This window comes from Mustelus asterias, chromosome 21 (assembly GCF_964213995.1).
Source record: "Mustelus asterias chromosome 21, sMusAst1.hap1.1, whole genome shotgun sequence".
Lineage (NCBI taxonomy): Eukaryota > Metazoa > Chordata > Chondrichthyes > Carcharhiniformes > Triakidae > Mustelus > Mustelus asterias.
Genome location: NC_135821.1, coordinates 68,664,959 through 68,685,087, shown reverse-complemented (window position 1 = coordinate 68,685,087; position 20,129 = coordinate 68,664,959). Strand labels below are relative to the sequence as shown.

Genomic DNA, 20,129 nt, shown 5'->3' with positions numbered 1-20,129 from the left:
TCCCTTCAATCTCCCTGCTTTTCTCCCTCACTTTCCCCCTCTCTTTGACTGAGCTGTTGTTGAGTGTAATGCACCATTGCCCAAGCAGAGATCAAGCATTTCAACTCAGGCTTGGCAACAAATCCCACACCAACCTGCCCCGGAGACATTTTGCCCCTTGATAATGGCTCTGAAAACTTTTCTTTAAAAGCGGTCATCCCAGTAATTCTGGAATCCCCTGGCCCTATTCAAGTGTAAAACTTCAGCACGATAAGAGGAAGATGAGATTTATCCTTAAATGGTGCTGAAACTGATGGAAATGTAGTGAACTGCGATGCATTTAATCGAACCTGGATAACCGGTTTCCATTTATTGCCCCCGTAACAAGGTAAGCAACTGATTTTTAAAAATTGTTCCCTTAAAGTGATAGGAGTCGTAGAGGCATATGGTGCAGAAAATTTGGCCCATCGAGTCCACATCGACAGTAACTACCGCAAAAGTCACGCTAATCCCATTTTCCAGCACTTGTCCCATATCCTTGAATATTCCGATATTTCAAGTGCTCATCCAAATATTTTTTCAAGGTTATAAGGTTTCCGACTTCGACTATCTTCCCAGGCAGAACATTCCAGATTCCCACCACCCTCTGGGTGAAAAAGCTTTTTTCTCAAGTCCCCCCTGAATCTCCTGCCTATAATGTCTTAATGATGTGGAGATGTCGGCGTTGGACTGGGGTAAGCACAGTAAGAAGTCTCACAACACCAGGTTAAGGTCCAACAGGTTTATTTGATAGCACAAGCCACAAGCTTTCAGAGCGCTGCTCCTTCATCAGGTGAGCCTCGCCTGATAAAGGAGTAGCGCTGGTGGTGGATGGAAAATTTTCGGAGGCAGGTTGCTAGCGGAGTGCCGCAGGGATCAGTGCTTGGTCCTCTGCCCTTTGTGATTTTTATTAATGACTTAGAGGAGGGGGCTGAAGGGTGGATCAGTAAATTTGCTGATGACACCAAGATTGGTGGAGTAGTGGATGAGGTGGAGGGCTGTTGTAGGCTGCAAAGAGACATAGATAGGATGCAAAGCAGGGCTGAAAAATGGCAAATGGAGTTTAACCCTGATAAATGTGAGGTGATTCATTTTGGTAGGACTAATTTAAATGTGGATTACAGGGTCAAAGGTAGGGTTCTGAAGACTGTGGAGGAACAGAGAGATCTTGGAGTCCATATCCACAGATCTCTAAAGGTTGCCACTCAAGTGGATAGAGCTGTGAAGAAGGCCTATAGTGTGTTAGCTTTTATTAACAGGGGGTTGGAGTTTAAGAGCCGTGGGGTTATGCTGCAACTGTCCAGGACCTTGGTGAGACCACATTTGGAATATTGTGTGCAGTTCTGGTCACCTCACTATAAGAAGCGCTGGAAGGAGTGCAGAGGAGATTTACCAGGATGCTGCCTGGTTTGGAGGGTAGGTCTTATGAGGAAAGGTTGAGGGAGCTAGGGCTGTTCTCTCTGGAGCAGAGGAGGCTGAGGGGAGACTTAATAGAGGTTTATAAAATGATGAAGGGGATAGATAGAGTGAACGTTCAAAGACTATTTCCTCGGGTGGATGGAGCTATTACAAGGGGGCATAACTATAGGGTTCATGGTGGGAGATATAGGAAGGATATCAGAGGTAGGTTCTTTACACAGAGAGTGGTTGGGGTGTGGAATGGACTGCCTGCAGTGATAGTGGAGTCAGACACTTTAGGAACATTTAAGCGGTTATTGGATAGGCACATGGAGCACACCAGGATGATAGGGAGTGGGATAGCTTGATCTTGGTTTCAGATAAAGCTCAGCACAACATCGTGGGCTGAAGAGCCTGTTCTGTGCTGTACTGTTCTATGTTCCATGTTCTGTTTTGGCCGAAGGATTTGATTTAATTTGATTTATTATTGTCACATGTATTGGGATACAGTGAAAAGTATTGTTTCTTGTGCGCTATACAGACAAAGCATACCATTCATAGAGTACATAGAGGAGAAAGAAAGGAGAGAGTGCAGAATGTAGTGTTACAGTCAAAGCTAGGGTGTAGAGAAAGATCAGCTTAATATATGATAGGTCCATTGAAAAGTCTGATGGCAGCAGGGAAGAAGCTGTTCTTGAGTCGGTTGGTAGGTGATCTCAGACCTTTCCTGATGGTGGAAGGTGGAAGAGAGAATGTCCGGGATGCATGGGGGTTCTTGATTATGCTGGCTGCTTTTCCGAGGCAGTGGGAAATGTAGACGGAGTCAATGGATGGGAGGCTGGTTTGCGAGATGGACTGGGCTACATTCACAACCCTTTGTAGGAACTTTAGGTCTCACAGAAGATGATGTATGGCACACACTGACTAAGGAGAGAGCCAGTGAGAGCCATCTCCTTCAGCCTAACTGCCTGCTTCACTGAGAATTGAATGTTCATGGATTTACGATGCCCAAATGCCTGTGAAGAGATTATTTATGGGGTAAGTTTTTTTCCTTGTGAAGGGATAGCAGCGATGGAATCACAGAATGAAAACAATGGGGTTCTTCTGGATCCAAGAATCTGTTAACTTGCTTAGTGTTGTTACAATTTGAGGATGTGTGCTGCCGAAATGAGTACGAAGCCTTAACATTTGTTGTGGAGGCAATCAATGTGTCAATGAGTCTTCAATATTGTGCATAACTCTCCTAGCTTGCCACTAATTGCTGTTTGCATTGACCCCATATAAGAGTCAGCCACACAAAGTGTTAATGTGGGACTGAGTACAGTACTGCTTGCACAGTGAAATAAGGGAACACGTGACCTGCACCTAGGGTAATGTTGGACAGAGCCATGTGTAGAAGCAAGCATGGAGACAGCTCCCAGCTTGGACCTTTACTATGTCTATGTATATAACTTCCAGTACTTAATAAATATTTATTGTTGAACTACCTAAAATTACAAGCACCTTAATAAGACCCACTAGACTATGTTCAACACCATACAACACACATTTCTTGAAAGGGCCAATAATCACACAAGGTTTGTAAATCACATAAGCTGCTAGCGAAAAAACATAGGTCTTTATTAAAACAGACCCAGATAACCGTCAAGGCCTAACTCCAAGGGAGGCAATCCCAGAATAAAGGTTAATTTATCTAACAAAGATTCCGAGTCTGAGAAAATTCATTAAATCAGATATTTGAACCTGAGAGAGATAATTGATATCTACAAATTCAGACACAAGCTGGGATGTTAAGGATAACTTGTAACGATGATAAATTAGATCAACTAGCGTATTCAAACCTTTGCACTGATTGGATATTGTAATTAAGAAGACACGTATGTATTGTGACTGGTCTTTAACATTTGTATCCTATGCGTGACATAAACCTAATCAATAGCTGTGAGTGGACATAGATAATTCCGATACAAATGTATATTTTAATCATTTGTAATTTAATCTGGAACTATATCTGTTCGTGGAAACCTGTATTCGGAGCTCTGATTCGCCACCAGTTGGCGTAGTCGAGTCCTTGCTATAGCTAGTAATAAACAGCTGATTTAAAACTCTGAAACTTGGTCTGGCCACTTGAAGGTAACAAAGTCTGTAACAAGCTGGAAGGCTGAACTCCAACAGCCCCACATTTCTTCTTTTCATTCAGTCCTTTCTGTAGACCGAGTGGTCATGAGAGAATGTGATGATGCGGCTACAATAAAGGTCACATGGCGGGAACATGGAGGTTATCCCTGGGAGCGCAGGCAGAGCACAAGTGTTTATCCAGCTCTTGGGCTCAGGAATGAACTATCTTTGTTGGAAGTCTTTGATGACGGTGAGTAAAGAAACACATTACGTTCTACTATCCTTCTGAGGCTCCTCACCTGTGCAGTTTATTGGAGCACTCTTGGGTTCAATTCTGGCCTCGGGTGTCTGCCTGTGTGGAGGTTTACACGTTCACCCTGTATCTGCATGGGTTTCCTCTGGGTGCTCTGGTTTTCCTCACACAGTCCAAAAGATGTGTGGGTTAGGTGGATTGTCCATGCTAAATTGCCCCTTAGTGTTAGGGAGATTAGCAGGGTAAATATGTGGGGTTATGGGGATAGGGCCTGGGTGGAATTGTCGTCAGTGCTGGATTGATGGGTCAAATGACCTCTTTCTGCACTGTAGGATTCTATGATTCTAAGAAAGTGGAAGCAGATTGCCCTGTTGCAAGGACCTTACAAGAAAGATGTGGTCTATTAGAAAAGGCAGAGAGGAGATTCATGAGGAGCTTGCTGGGAATGGTGAACTTTAATTACAAGGAAATAAAGGGGTTGTTGTCTTTGGAGCAGAGGAAGGTGAGGGGATTTAGTTGAGGTTTATGAAATTATGAGGGACCCAGGCAGAATGGATAGGAAGGATTGCTCAATAACCAGAGGACATAGATTTAAAGTAATTGGCAGAAGGCATCGAGTGTAACTGAGGAGAAATATTTTCATTCCGAGAGTGATGGGGACCTGGAACACACTGTCTGACAGAGTGGTATTGGCAGAAACTATGATCGGATTTAAAACCACTCACCTGATGAAGGAGCGGCACTCTGAAAGCTCGGGAAATAAACCTGTTGGACTTTAACCTGGTGCTGTGAGACTTCTTACTGTGCCCACCCCAGTCCAACGCCGGTATCTCCACATCATGGATTTAAAAATGCACTCGGATGCACACTTGAAATGCTGTCACCCTGCAGGGCTACACAAAGAGCTGGGACGTGAGATTAGGCTGGTAGCTATTTTCTTAGTTAGCAAAGATACCATCACTGGAGACCTCTGACCTCGTCCGTGGCTGGGATTTTCCAGTCCCGCTGCAGTGAAAGGAGCTTTGGCTGAGCGCCAAATTCTCTATCCTCGCTGGCAACAAGGAGTGGGAGGGTGGAGGAATGAGACAGGAGGTTCCTGGCCAACAAGTTGAATGGCCTCATTCTGTGCCAGTGATTTTTCAGTCGACAAGATTAAAAGTGTGCTATTGTTCCACAGAACTGGATAGGTTCCTGGAACAACCACTCCCCAAAGCTTTGGCTCACGGTGAAAGTACGTGCAGGTGGGCAAACCTTCAACTGCGAGCAATCTGAAACACACAGATAATATGTCAAAGGCACAATAGGCATTGGTAAATGTTTACAGGGAGGAGAATGTAAAGAAACAACAGATATTCTACTCAGATACGGATGTGGAATGACCTGCAAAAGTTAAATAGAAGAGCACAGAACCGATAAAAAGATATTCTGCTCAGTAAGGCAGATAAAAGAACTGATAAAAAAGCATCTTTATTATCAGTGATGCTGTTGGCCAGATGCTTAATATGAGGTTGATCAAGTTAAAGATCTAAGCAGTAGAAAGATATTAAAAGACAAAACAAACATGCAAAGAATTAAAGCGGTATGAAGAGCAGGAATAGTCTTTATAACCCTACACTTACAGGGCTGAAATAAAAACAGATGATTTTTTTTATTTGTTCGTGGGACATGGGTGTCTCTGGCTGGCCAGCATTTATTGCCCATCCCCAGTTGCCTTTGAGACTGAGAGGCTTGCTAGGCCATTTCAGAGGGCAGTTGAGAATCAACCACATTGCTGTGGCTCTGGAGTCACATGTAAGCCAGACCAGGTAAAGACGACAGATTTCCTTCCCTAAAGGACAGGTGGGTTTTTCTGAAAATCGACAATGGTTTAATGATCATCAGTAGATTCTTAATTCCAAATGCTGCAAATGCAAAGGGTAGATTTTCCCCATGTGCATAAACATCTAGCACCAGAAGTGTACTTTGAATAAAGCGTTACAGCAAAATCCCCCACCTCTCCGGCAATTGCATGCTTGTGTTAACTATGGTTCCGCCGATACACTTTTACTTCAAAACCATTCAGCCCATCCACGCTGCTGCTGGCCCTTTCAATTAGATTATGGTTGATCTTCGACCTCAACTTGACCTTCCTGCGCTATCTCCATATCCCTTAATTCCCTGGTATCGAAAATTCTATCAATCTCTTGTCTTAAAAATACTCGACGTGAGAGCTGGAGAGAATTCCAAAGATTCACAATCCTTTGTTTGAAGATCTCACTCCTCATCTCATTCTGAAATCTCTTATTCTGAAACGGACATCTGGTTTGGACTTGCCAGCCAGATTAGGGGGGACTTGCCAGCTACCTTCCCAGTAGCTACCCGGTCAAGCCCCTTAAGAATTTTATGCTTCAATGAGACTGTCTCTCATTCTTCTACGTTCGAGGGAGTTTAGGCCTAGTCTACTCAATATCTCCACGGGAAGCCCCCCCCTCATCTCAGGACTCAAGCCTTTGTTGCATCCCCTCATACCTTAGAGTCTAAGACCATCAAGACTGTACAAAATACTTCAGGTGTGGTCTTAGCAAGGCCCTACATATTGTTATGTTTGTTATTCATGAAGGCCCCGTCTTCTCAACCTTGCCCCCTTGCTTGAGGTGTGGTGTTCCTCAGGTTAAATCACCACCAGTCAGCTCTCCCCCTGAAAGGGGAGAGTAGCCTATGGTCATCTGGGACTATCTTTATCTCTTCTACATAATTGTAGTAAGCCCTGAGGCTGCATTAGAAATATGTGTGGCTACATCCATTGAATAACACCACGATCACCTTTGGTGATCCATTGGGTGGCACAGTGGTTAGCACTGCTGCCTCACAACGCCAGGGACCCGGGTTCGATTCCCGGCTTAGGTCACTGTCTGTCTGGAGTCTGCACATTCTCCCCATATCTACATAGGTTTCCTCCGGGTGCTCCGGTTTCCTCCCACAGTCCGAAAGATGTTCTGGTTAGGTGCATTGGCCATGCTAAATTCTCCCTCAGTGTACCCGAACAGGCGCTAGAGTGTGTTTACTAGGGCATTCCCACAGTAACTTCATTGTCGTGTTAATGTAAGCCTACTTGTGACACTAGTAAATAAACTTAAGCTTAACTTAAAACTTTGGTTGCAATGACCGTCCACTATTCCCATAACTAACTAGCCCTCTGACACTCACCTAACAGTCTTGGGGGGAACAGAGACCCACATAAGTGAAAAATGTCTGGCATGTGGGGCAACTCATCGAATCACAGAACAGTGCAGCACAGGAGACCATTTGGCCCATCATGTCTGCACCAGCCCTTTTGAAGGGCAATTCCTGATTTGAAGGGTAATAGGCTGTTTCCCTTAGTTGAAGAGTCAGTCACAAGGGGACACAAGTTCAAGGTGAGGGGCAGGAGGTTTAGGGGGGATGTGAGGAAAAACTATTTTACCTAGAGGGTGGTGACGGTTTGGAACATACTGCCTGGGAGGGTGGTAGAGGCGGGTTGCCTCACATCTATTAAAAGGTACCTGGATGAGCACTTGGCAGGTCATAACATTCAGGGCTATGGGCTAAGTGCTGCTAGATGGGATTAGGTGGGAGGTCAGGTGTTTCTCACTTGTTGCTGCAGACTTGATGGGCCGAAGGGCCTCTTCTGCACTGTGTGATTCGATGATTCTACAATGCAATTAGTCAAACTCCCCAGCCCTTGTTCTATTATCACTACAACTTTTTTATTTCATTCATGTAATCATCCAATTCGCTTTTGCCTCCATCCAATGACTCCATCTACACTTCCCGCTGCCTCTGGAAAGCAGCCAGCATAATCAAGGACCCCACACACCCGGACATTCTCTCCTCCCTGCTGCCATCAGACTTTTGAATGGACCTACCTTATATTAAGCTGATCTTTCTCTGCACCCTAGGTATGACTGTAACACTATCGTCAGAATTCTACCGCCCTGCCCACCACGGAATCGGAGTGGACGAGGGGTGCATAATGGAAAGATTTGTTGACCTCGTGTATGATTTTTCAATCTCGCTCGAGCGAGGCCATAAAATCCCGCCCTATATATTTGCACCCTCCCCTTTCCTTTTCCCCTATGTACTCTATGAACGGTATGCTTTGTCTATATAGCACGCAAGAAACAATACTTTTCACTGTATCCCAATACAGTCAATGGTGTTACCATCACTGAGACCCCCACTATCAACATCCTTGGGGTTACCATTGACCAGAAACTCAACTGGACTCGCCACATAAACACAGTGGCTACAAGAGCAGGTCAGAGGCTAGGAATACTGCGGCAGGTAACTCGCCTCCTGACTCTCCAAAGCCTATCCACCATCTACAAGGCACAAATCAGGAATGTGGTGGAATACTCCTCACTTGCCTGGATGGGTGCAGCTCCAACAACACTCAAGAAGCTTGACACCATCCAAGACAGAGCAGCCCATCTGATTGGCAGCAGATACATGGGAACTCCACCACCTGCAAGTTCCCCACCAAGGCATTCACCATCCTGACTTGGAAATATATCGTCGTTCCTTCGCAATCGCTGGGTCAAAATCCTGGAATTCCCTTCCTAACGGCATTGTGGGTCAACCCACAGCACATGGACTGCAGCGATTCAAGGAGGCAGCTCATCACCACCTTCTCAAGGGCAACTAGGGATGGGCAATAAATGCTGGCCAGCCAGTGACGCCCATGTCCCACAAATGAATTTTTAAAAAGTGACAATAATAAATCAAATCAAATCTTGTGTTAATGTTTCTCGTGTTTATTCTGGATATCAAAGTTTAGGATTGGGTGATATTTCGTGTTTATGTTGTTCTCTTGTGTATAATAAAAGCATTTTTTGCTTCAAACGGTGAAATCTTGTGGCTTCATTCGTTTAGTCTATTGAATTTTGTCTATTGAAAAAAATGTTGCCTTTCTCTATCGAGATGGTGATAAAGGTTACTGCTGAACCTTGTGTCTGCTACCAAATTAGAAAATGCTGAATTCTAGCTGCTCATCAGATTAAAAAATAGGTCAGCACCGGTCGGAGAGAAATCAGGTGGAAAATCTGCTGCTATATTTGAGTAAGTTAATGTGATATATTGAGAGATCTGGTTACATTTTGCAGTTGCATTTTTATCTCTGCCATAATTAAGCACAGAAGATTAGATTACGTAATGCCTACAGTAAAACAGATTCGATTTCTCTGTCTACGTTCCCAATACTACGGCTGCCCTGCTTTGAATATGGGATCTTGTGTGGGTGGGATCAGGAATTTGTAACAATAAGCGCATTTAAATGTAGTTCTGGGACTCGAATCAAAACTAGTCACACTGCGAGTGCCCACGTATGTACAGACGTGTACTCAAGCTTGTGATGTTAAGAAATTCGGACAGGTTTAACTGGAAACTGACACTGCAAAGGTGTTTTCCCACCATATGACCGCTCTGTGAGTCGCAAAGGAAAGGTCAAAGTCTGCGAGGTGACGACAGAACTTCTTTTCAAGCCGGTCATTTCTCTCTGGATGCTTTGCTGCGCGCTGGGGTCCCCGCTGTCACCTCCTGCTCTGCAGTTGGACAATCCAATGTTCTCTGCCACCACAAAAAGGTAACAATTCTTGAAAATATCTCTTATCCTCTGAGTTCCTGGGCTTCACTGTTACAAGCTGGCTCTTGGGCCTCACTTACTTTTAGAAATATCGGAAGCGAGGAGCATGAGTGGGCCATTCAGCCTGTCAAGCCGCTCCACCATTCGGTGAGACCCACGGCTGATCATCTACTCCAATGCCACCTTCCTGCACTTTCCCCATATCGCTTGATGTCATTAGTATCTAGATTCTCAATCCATACCGGCATATTTTATTTTATTTATTAGTGTCACAAACAGGCTTACATTAACACTGCAATTAAGTTAAATCCCCTAGTCGCCACACTCCAGCGCCTGTTCGGGTACACTGAGGGAGAATTTAGCACGGCCGTGCACCCAAACCAGCACGTCTTTCGGACTGAGGGAGGAAGCCGGAGCACCCCGAGGAAACCCACGCAGACATGGGGAGAATGTGCAGACTCTGCACAGACAGCGACCCAAGCCGGGAATCGAACCCAGGTCCCTGGCGCTGTGAGGCAGCAGTGCTAACCACGGTGCCACTGTGCCACTGCGCTGCCTCTCACCCTCAACACCATGTTCTCTAATTTTGTTCACGAACTTCCTTTTGTGGAAACTTACCAGAAGCCTTCTGTAAATCCAAAAGACTGCATACACTGGTTCTCCTTTATCTGTGCAACAGGTAATATTGGCAACAAGCTCCAATCGCTTTGCCAAACGCGATTGCCCTTTCATAGATCCATGTTGACTCTGCCCAATCATTTTCCAAGTGCCTGTTTCTCACATCCATTATAATACCTTCTAACATTTTCCCTATTAGTGATGTCAAACTAACAGGACTATAGTTATCAGTTTTCTCTCTCCCTCCCTTCTTAAGTGGCAGGGTTACATTTGCTTCTTTATGGTCTGCAGGAACCTTCCCGGAATCTTAGGAGCTTTGCAAGATAACCATCAACGCATCCACAAGCACTATCGATATTTCCTCCAATACTCTGGGACGTAACGCATTCTGGTCTAGGGGTTTTATCAAGATTCAATCCAGTTTTTTGTGTTCTCCTCTTTACTAAGACTAATTCTTTCAGTTTCTCATTTTCACAAGCCCCTCGGCTCCCTAGTATTTCGAGGAGATTTGACGTATCTTTGTCCGTGAAAACAAAGGGCAAGATTTTACAGCCTCAGTCGAAATTCCCACCTGAGGTCAACGGAGATTTCCGTTGTCCGACCCTCACCCACTCCGATTTTGTGGCGAGAGAGGTGGTAGGATTCCGGCCAAAGTAATTGTTTAGTTTCTCCATCATTTCTTTATTTGCCATTTTAAATTCTCCTGCCTCTGCCTGTACTGGGCAGCCACCCAAGGCCGGAATCGAACCTGGGTCCCTGGCTCTGTGAGGCAGTAGTGCTAACCATTGTGCCACCTTGCCGCACACTAACATGATCGCTCTTAGCTACAGCGAAGGGTTTAATGCAGGCACAACGGTGATTTGAACCAAGTTATTGGGAACCCCAACATGAATGGAAAGAGTGAAGTATTCATTCTGTGTAATTTCTGAGTACTTAACAGTTGTTCTGCTGAGTCACCTGGTGACTATTGGTTACCAATATGTGGGATTGCAAACAATGGTTACAGTCCAAGCAAGTGTTTGTAAATACACATTTTATTTTGTATTTAATAACACAGTGGCACAATGGTTAGCACTGCTGCCTCGCAACGCCAGGCACCTGGGTTCAAATCCGGCCTTGGGTCACTGTCTGTGTAGAGTTTGCATGTTCTCCCCGTCTCTGTGTGGGTTTCCTCCGGGTGCTCCGGTTTCCTCCTGTCTCTGTGTGGGTTTCCTCCGGGTGCTCCGGTTTCCTCCCACACTCCGGTTTCCTCCCACACTCCAAAGATGTGCAGGTTAGGTTGATTGGCCATGCTAAATTAACCCTACTGTCAGGAGGATTAGCAGGGTAAATATGAGACCTGAATAGGCGCCGTCGTGTGGCGACTAGGGGAATTTCGCAGTAACTTCATTGCAGTGTTAATGTGAGCCTTACTTATGACTAATAAATAAACTTGACTTTACTTGGCTTTATGAGGGGTTATGGGAATAGGGTCTGGGTGGGATTGTGTTCGGTGCAGACTCGATGGACTGAACGGCCTCCTTGAGCACTGTAGGGATTCTATGAACACCTAGTAGATAAGTACTTCAAAAGTCTGTAGAGGATCATTTTAGCTCTGATGGTAGGAAAGGTCAAGACGAAATTGGCCCAGTTTCCTGTTGCACGGCTCACCCGATTTTTCCTTCTGCTGCCAACAAAGAAGGGAATGATATATAATGGGCAGCCAATATCACCCACCTTATAGCAGTACTCCACTTCCAGATGACTTGGGGCATTCATGGAGGATAGCAACTCCACGGCCTATCTTACACCTCTCTGTGCTGCTAGGGTATACAAGCCTCATTCAACCTTGTGAAATTTGTTAATGAGGACAATACATTCCCTGCTCTGTATTAATTAATCGGTTGGCTTGGCAGCCTTGCGTCACCGAAGTGATTTGCCTTTTATGCTCAGGATCTGGGCAGTGCTGAGATGGTGACGCTTTTCCCTGAGCCACGGGTCATGTGCTCACGGTGCTCCTATGCGGCAATTAAGTGGGGCAATTTGGGAAGTGGCTAAGGGAAGTGGCTAAGTAGCAAAGACAGAACAACCATGGGTAAATTTGGAAACACTCAGTCGTTCTGGCAGCATTTAGAGTCATAGAGTCATAAAGCATGGAAACAGGCCCTTCGGCCCAACTTGTCCATGCCGCCCTTTTTTTAAAACCCCTATGCTAGTCCCAATTGACCGCATTTGCCCCATATCGCTCTATACCCGTCTTACCCATGTAACTGTCTAAAATAGAGGCAGTTGTGGAGAGAGGAATGGTGATGTTTCACGCAATGACCTTTTGATTTGATTTATTATTGTCACGTGTAGTGGGATACACTGAAAAGTATTGTTTCTTGTGCGCTATACAGAAAAAGCATACCGTTCATAGAGTACATATGGGAGAAGGAAAGGAGAGAGTGTAGAACATAGTGTAGCTTCAGAGAGTTAGAGTACAGTTTTAAAAACATAAAACAAAAGTAAAAGATAGCATTAGAGGGTATGTTGGGGACAGCTCGCAAGAAGTCGCCACGCTCCAGCAGCATAGAGTCATAGAGGTTTACAGAATGGAAACAGGCCCTTCGACCCAACATGTCCATGCTGCCCAGTTTTTACCACTAAGCTAGTCCCAAATGCCCGCATTTGGTCCATATCCCTCTATACCCATCCTACCCATGTAACTGTCTAAATGCTTTTTAAAAGACAAAATTGTACCCGCCTCTACTACTACCTCTGGCAGCTCGTTCCAGACATGCACCCTCCTTGTGAAACAATTGCCCCTCTGGACCCTTTTGTATCTCCCCCCTCTCACCTTAAACCTATGCCCTCTGGTTTTAGACTCCCCTATCTTTGGGAAAAGATGTTGACTATCTACATTATCTGTGCCCTTCATTATTTTATAGACCTCTATATGATCATCCCTAAGCCTCCTACATTTCAGGGAAAAAAGTCCCAGTCTATCCAGCCTCTCCTTATAACTCAAACCATCAAGTCCCGATACCTTCCTTGTAAATCTTGACCTCTTATCGGACTTGAAAATATTACAGGCATAGAAGGTTTTAAACGTGTTCAAAACAGCAAATGTGACACCACTGTTTAAAAAAGGAGGTAGACAAAAGACGGGTAACTATACAGATAAGCTGCAGTGCTGGGCTGAGAGGTGGCAAATGGGGTTCAATGCGGAAAAGTGTGAGGTGATTCACTTTGGAAGGAGTAACAGGATTACAGAGTACTGGGCTAATGGTAAGATACTTGGTACTGTGGATGAACAGAGAGGTCTCGGTGTCCATGTGCATAGATCCCTGAAAGTTGGCACCCAGGTTGATAGGGCTGTTAAGAAGGCGTACGGTGTGTTAGCTTTTATTGGTAGAGGGATTGAGTTTTGGAGCCAGGAGGTCATGTTGCAGTTGTACAAAACTCTGGTGCGGCCGCACTTGGAGTATTGTGTACAGTTCTGGTCACCGCATTATAGGAAGGATGTGGAAGCATCGGAAAGGGCGCAGAGGAGATTTACTAGGATGTTGCCTGGTATGGTGGGAAGGTCTTATGAGGAAAGGCTGAGGGACTTGAGGTTGTTTTCGTTAGTGAGAAGAAGGTTAAGAGGTGACTTAATAGAGGCATACAAGATGATCAGAGGATTAGATAGGGTGGATAGTGAGAGCCTTTTTCCTCGGATGGTGATGGCTAGCACGAGGGGACATAGCTTTAAATTGAGGGGTGAGAGATATAGGACAGATGTCAGAGGTATGTTCTTCACTCAGAGAGTAGTAAGGGCATGGAATGCCCTGCCTGCAGCAGTAGTGGATTCGCCAACATTAAGGGCATTTAAATGGTCATTGGATAAACATATGGATGATATTGGAATAGTGTAGGTTAGATGGGCTTTAGATCGGTTTCACTGGTCGGCGCAACATCGAGGGCCGAAGGGCCTGTACTGCGCTGTAATGTTCTATGTTCTATAGGCCGGTTAGCTTAACTTCTGTAGTAGGGAAAATGCTTGAATCTATCATCAAGGAAGAAATAGCGAGATATCTGGATATAAATTGTCCCATTGGTAAGACGCAGCATGGGTTCATGAAGGGCAGGTCATGTTTGACTAATTTGGTGGAATTCTTTGCGAACATTACATGCGCAGTGGACAATGGGGAACCTGTGGATTTCCAGAAGGCATTTGACAAGGTGCCGCACCAAAGGCTGCTGCATAGGATAAAGGTATACGGTGTTATGGATGATGTATTAGCATGGATAGAGAATTGGTTAACTGACAGAAAGCAAAGAATGGGGGTAAATGGGTGTCTTACTGGTTGGCGATCAGTGACTAGTGGTGTGCCTCAGGGATCAGTGTTGGGACCGCAATTGTTTATGATTTACATAGATGATTTGGAGTTGGGGACCAAGTGTAATGTGTCAAAATTCGCAGATGACATTAAGATGAGTGGCAGAGCAAAGTGTGCAGAGGACGCTGAAAGTCTGCAAAGGCATATAGATAGTCTAAGTGAATGGGTGAGGGTCTGGCAGATGGAGTACAATGTTGGTAAATGTGAGGTCATCCATTTTGCTAGGAATAACAGCAAAATAGACTATTATTTAAATGGTAAAAAATTGCAGCATGCTGCTGTGCAGAGGGACCTGGGTGTCCTTGTGCAGGAATCTCAAGGAGTTGGTTTGCAGGTGCAGCAGGTAATTAAGAAAGCAAATGGAATTTTGTCCTTCATTGCTAGAGGGATGGAGTTTAAAAACAGCGAGATTATGTTGCAGCTGTATAAGGTGCTGGTGAGGCCACACCTGGAGAACTGTGTACAGTTTTGGTCTCCTTACTTGAGAAAGGATATACTGGCACTGGAGGGGGTGCAGAGGAGATTCATTAGGTTGATTCCGGAGTTGAGAGTGTTGGCTTATGAGGAGGGGCTGAATAGACTGGGGCTATACTCATTGGAATTCAGAAGAATGAGGGGAGATCTTAAAGAAACATTTAAGATTATGTAGGCAATAGATAAGATAGAAGCAGGGAAGTTGTTTCCACTGGCGGGTGAAACTAGAACTAGGGGGCATGGCCTCAAAATAAGGGGGAGCAGATTTAGGACTGAGTTGAGGAGGAACTTCTTCACACAAAAGGTTGTGAATCTGTGGAATTTCCTGCCTAGTGAAGCAGTTGAGGCTACCTCATTGAATGTTTTTAAAGCAAGGATAGATACATTTTTGAAAAGTAAAGGAATTAAGGGTTATGGTGAGCGGGTGGGTAAGTGGAGCTGAGTCCACGAAAAGATCAGCCATGATCTTATTGAATGGCAGCAGGCTCGAGGGGCCAGATGGCCTACTCCTGCTCTTGGTTCTTATGTTTTTATGTTCTTAAAAGGCAAGGGAGTAAGGCTTGACGCGGGGAGGAAAGGCCACAATGTAAAGTCGATGATAGAGTGAAAGGGGAGAAGCAATTAGATGAATCGTTGACTTTTAACAAGCTGCTGCTTTGTGAAAAAGAATGGGAACAGTAATTACGATCTGGAGTGCTAACAAGTCCGCAAGGCCGTAAAGGCCCTTAATTGAAAGGTGAGATGTTATACCTTGAGATTCCATTGAGCAACATTGGAACAGCGCAGAAGGCCAAGGAAGGAGCAGTCAGAGCGAGGCAGAGAATTGAAATGATAAGCAGCCAGAAGCTCAGGGTCATGTCCGTGGACAGAATGGAAACAGATAGTTAAAACGGTGAGCAGATTCTGTACACCGTGACATGACCTATTCAGCAATTTTAACCAACCCCACCTGATATCCATCTGCCTGACAACTGATACGAAACAAAATGCGATAGTGCACCATAATTTACAAACCAATATGTCAGAAAAATGCCTTTGCATCTGTGGCCAAAATTCAACAAAAGCTGCCGGGGATTTGGAAAGAAGCTTAAAGCTATCTATGAGGATTTATAATGAAAAGGTAAGATGACCTTGCTGCAGTTCAGTTTACAGATGGTTCCCTCCCTATGGCAACTGTAAGTGAGTGTGAGCGATTATCACAAAAAGTACCACCAGCTATAGGTGCATTAATCTCCAGCAGCTGACTATTAACTGGGGGTGGACATTGAAGAGTTTTATGTAAGTTTCACTGCGGAGGTGTTGCAAATTCAACAACGCTCCCATCATCTTCTCTTTTCTAATCCCTCATTCCTTCTTCACCATTGCCTGAAGGCATTGACTCAATATTTAGATATTCTCTTGACTCTGAAAGAAAGACTGGCATTAATGTAGCACCTTTCGCAATCTCGGGACATACCAAAGCGTTTCACAGAATATTAAATACTTTAGAAGTGCAGTTGCTGCTGTCATGTAGGAAATTCGGCAGCACAAAATAATAATAATTATTTGCACAAAATAAGATCCCACAGACAGCAATAAGATAAACTGTTTATGTGGTACGGAATGAGGAAGAAAGATTAGTGAAGACACCTGGGGTATTTCCAAGAGATGCTGGCGTTGGGAACTCCCTGGACAGACAGATGAATTAAGATGGACTGGAAGGCCCTTTGGATAATAATTATCATGTATTAATATAGTTCAATAGCAACATAATCACAACAGAATTAGTCACTGTGGTAAAAGCATTGTATGTAGAGGTAGTTAAGCTGTCTGGGAATTACACCTCGTCTCCAGAGGGATCTCTGGATTTTTAAAAAATGTATTTATTAGTCACAGGTAAGACTTACATTAACACTGCAATGAAGTTACTGTGAAATTCCCCTAGTTGCCACAGTCCAGTGCCTGTTCGGGTCGATGCACCTAACCAGCACGTCTTTCAGAATGTGGGAGGAAACTGGAGCACTCGGATGAAACCCATGCAGACACGGGGAGAACGTGCAGACTCCGCACAGACAGTGACCCAAGCGGGGAATCGAACCCGGGTCCCTGGCGCTGTGAGGCAGCAGTGCTAACTACTGTGCTACCGTGCCGCCTACCAGGGAATGCCAGCTGATTTCCACCTCCCTCATCCAGACTCACTACCATGAATTGTGGAGGGAGCCTTGTCACACTTTATTGATCCGGCCATGGTTGCTGGTGGCAGAGTGGTTAGCACTGCTGCCTCACAGTGCCGGGGTCCCGGGTTCGATTCTGGCCTTGGTGACTGCCTGTGCGGAGTCTGCACATTCTCCCTGTGTCTGCATGGGTTTCCTCCGGGTGCTCAGATTTCCTCCCAAATCCAATAGATGTGCAGTTAGGGGGTTTGGCCATGGGAAATGTGTGGGTTTATGGGGACAGGGCAGGGGAGAGGTCCTGGGTAAGATACTCTGTCAGAGAGTTGGTGCAGATTCGATGGGCCGAATGGCGTCTTCTCACTGTAGGGATTACATGATTCTATGATTATAGATCCTATTCCTAATTATCTCATTAATTCGTTATCCCATATTATGTCTAATCGCACACAATCACTTTCATTTGTATTACATTTCCATCTAATCTACATCATCTTATTCTCAGCATAACTACCTTATCTGTAGTTATCTCTACAACAATAACGCATCATCTACATTTCATGCTTTCATGGATTAAGGCATCTCATAAGACGTATAACATGTCCAGTCCTGCTTTGCTTTGTCACTCCTATGCAAGTGCAAAGCTTATTCATCAGTATAAATTCCGACGTGTTGTGAGAACTTTTTACACTTGAGCAATAAGGGAGTTGCCCTTACTTTGTTTTCTGAAAGAGCATTTCGGAAAGTGGTAAGAACAGTGTGTCAAACTTCTGTTCGATACTTCCAAGGATAAAGCTTATTGTATTATTTCCGATTCCTTTAAAACTCAGGCGTTACTGTTACAATGAAGTGAAGCTACACAGACTTTTAAAGTGGCCGTACATGGCAATGACTTCAATCTTAAATTTAATAGTCACGCAGGCTCTAGTATCTTTCCCGGTTACTTCCTCTTCAGAGATTGTATCATGCACTTGCTTAAGAAACTTGTGAACTGCTAAGCAGGAAATAGCCCCTCGTACACGACTAGCACACACTGTTACTGCGATGCTGCACCAGAAGTTTGTAATTCTCACTGGAGTTCTCCAATACTTTGGTCGAAATACTTGAGGGACTGTTGAAGGCGTTTAAGTTCTGATTTGTAATTGTAATTGTTGGGCAGCTTACAGGAAAAGGGTAAGTGTTTTCAATTGTTTGTTGCATCTGTCGGACCAACATCTGGCTATGACACTGATAAGACGCTCTGAATTTAATGTTGATTGAGTGAACATTATTTTCTTTAGCATTAAAGACAACAGCCAATCGGGGGAAAACAAAGCCTTCGCTTCTTGCAAGGGTTAAAAATGATGCCAGTTTGAATTGAGAGCTAACTGGCCCTTTTTAAAAAAAAATAGGAACATTTGACCGTTTTAATTGAGGTGGATTTCTTCTCTACGCCTTGTTCTGGCACACTTCAGAAACCACCACCCTGGGGGGGGGGGGTCATATTACTCAGGGAGACGTCAACGCTCCAACACAATAGAAAACTCACTTAGTGCCTCATCCAAGTGCATTTGTTTGAATATTTGGAAATGTTTCTGGGGAAATGTAGAAGCACTGCGCCAGGAACTCGGAATCTCCAGGGACATTTCAGTGAATGTTTTAAAGGAAATTGTCGGCTTATCTCTGCAGTAGGGACATTACAATTACCCTAACGCTCCTGGGCTCAGGGAGGGAAAAAAATACCAGTCAAATTGAAATTCCTGATTAGCAGAGAGCCATTTAAAAGCTGAGAGAAGGCAGATTTAAATCGTTAATTTCCAAAAGTGAATCAGGCAAAGGGGAAAAGGGATAAATATGCAGGATTATGGGGAGAATGTCAGGGGGTTGTGGGGGGGGGGGGGGGGGTTGGGGGGCGGTGGGTGAACTGTAGCCAGTTCCAGAGCTCCATTAAAGAACTAGCACAGGCATGATGGACCGAATGTTCTCCTTTTGTTCTTTAAGGTTGTTTTACTCTGTGATATATTTGGATGTTGGGTGGAACCAGGAGTAAGCTCATGTGGGAAGCCTGCTTCAGTGGACTAACTTAGACCAATGTGTGGAAACCCAAGAGCAACCTTTATCACTGGGTAGTGTTGGCCCAGATTCTCCCCCAAAAAATTCGAAGTCCCCAATTCGTGTGAAAATGGGAGTAACTCCTGCCACTTTTTTTTAAAAGCGGGATTTTCAGAATGAATCTCCCACACTATGAGCACTGCAGAGAGTCCTAGCGGGATTCACCTCTGAATGTCAGGGGATGGGGTCTATGCCCGCTGAGAGGCCGGCAGCGTAGCGCTGAGTGGGCCACTGTGCATGCACTGATCTGTCAGTGCGGAGATCGGCGCATGCACAGTGGCCCCGCACTGCTGGCCTCCGCATTGCTGGCCTTGCAAAGCTCATCCTCCGATCGCTGACCTCCTGGGCGAAGCCCTAATCTCCCCGACCACCCATCCGGCCAGCCCTGATGTCTCGTTTCCCTCCCCCCCTCCCCCCCCCCCCCCCCCCATCCCACCCGGATGGCCAGCCCCGATCGCCGTCCTCCCTCCCTCTGCCTGCGATCCCAAATGCAGAGTGGCAGCGGGACCCCTCCCCCACCTCCACCGATTGCCCCCCCCAAGAGGCCCCACCCCCGCCCCCGCCCCCTCTGGCCCCACTCCCTTGGCACTGCCCAATGCACAGTGGGCAGTACCAAGGTACCCCTTGGGTATTGCCAGGGGGCCAGGCAGGCACTGCCAGCCTGGGGTGGGGGCGGGGGGGGGGGTGCGGGGGGCAGGGGGAACTCGAGCAGGCCTGGAGATTTCAGTCCCGGGCCCACTAATGACATTGAAATCTGGATTTCCATCTTGTAACCAGCTCCATGCCGATTTCCGGCGCAAAGCTGATTGCTCTGGGAATCTTCGGGCTGGGAAACGTGCGGAGGCCCGAGCAACCAGCGGGAAGCACGGGAAATGGCCTCCGCTGATGTCTCCTGGCCCGCTGTGCTGCTCTAGCTGGGCTGGGAGAATCATCCCCGTTATCTCACATTGCTCCCCGATGGGAGTCAGTGTCATTGGGGTGTTACGGACAGGAGGGGGATTAGTTTAAAACAGTGTTAATTTCTCCTCTCACAACTGACCCATGAACAGAAAGGTGTTTTTAATTTG

The 20,129-nt window shown here is 45.5% G+C and overlaps 2 protein-coding genes across 3 annotated transcripts in view; one reads left to right on the top strand and one right to left on the bottom strand.

Moving 5' to 3' along the window:
* atp5if1b (ATP synthase inhibitory factor subunit 1b) overlaps positions 1 to 10,696 on the bottom strand; it is a 22,629-nt gene extending 11,933 nt beyond the window's left edge. Inside the window, exon 1 of the mRNA XM_078238386.1 lies at positions 10,613 to 10,696. Coding sequence (XP_078094512.1) covers positions 10,613 to 10,696 — 84 coding nt within the window. The remainder of the gene's footprint in view (positions 1 to 10,612) is intronic.
* ptafr (platelet-activating factor receptor) overlaps positions 9,349 to 20,129 on the top strand; it is a 24,180-nt gene continuing 13,399 nt past the window's right edge. Inside the window, exon 1 of one of the 2 annotated variants that reach the window (XM_078238142.1) lies at positions 9,349 to 9,386. The gene's annotated coding sequence lies outside the window, so the exon portion shown is untranslated. Of the gene's footprint in view, positions 9,387 to 17,770; positions 18,145 to 20,129 lie in introns of those variants that run through there. The other variant, XM_078238141.1, reaches the window with a different exon arrangement.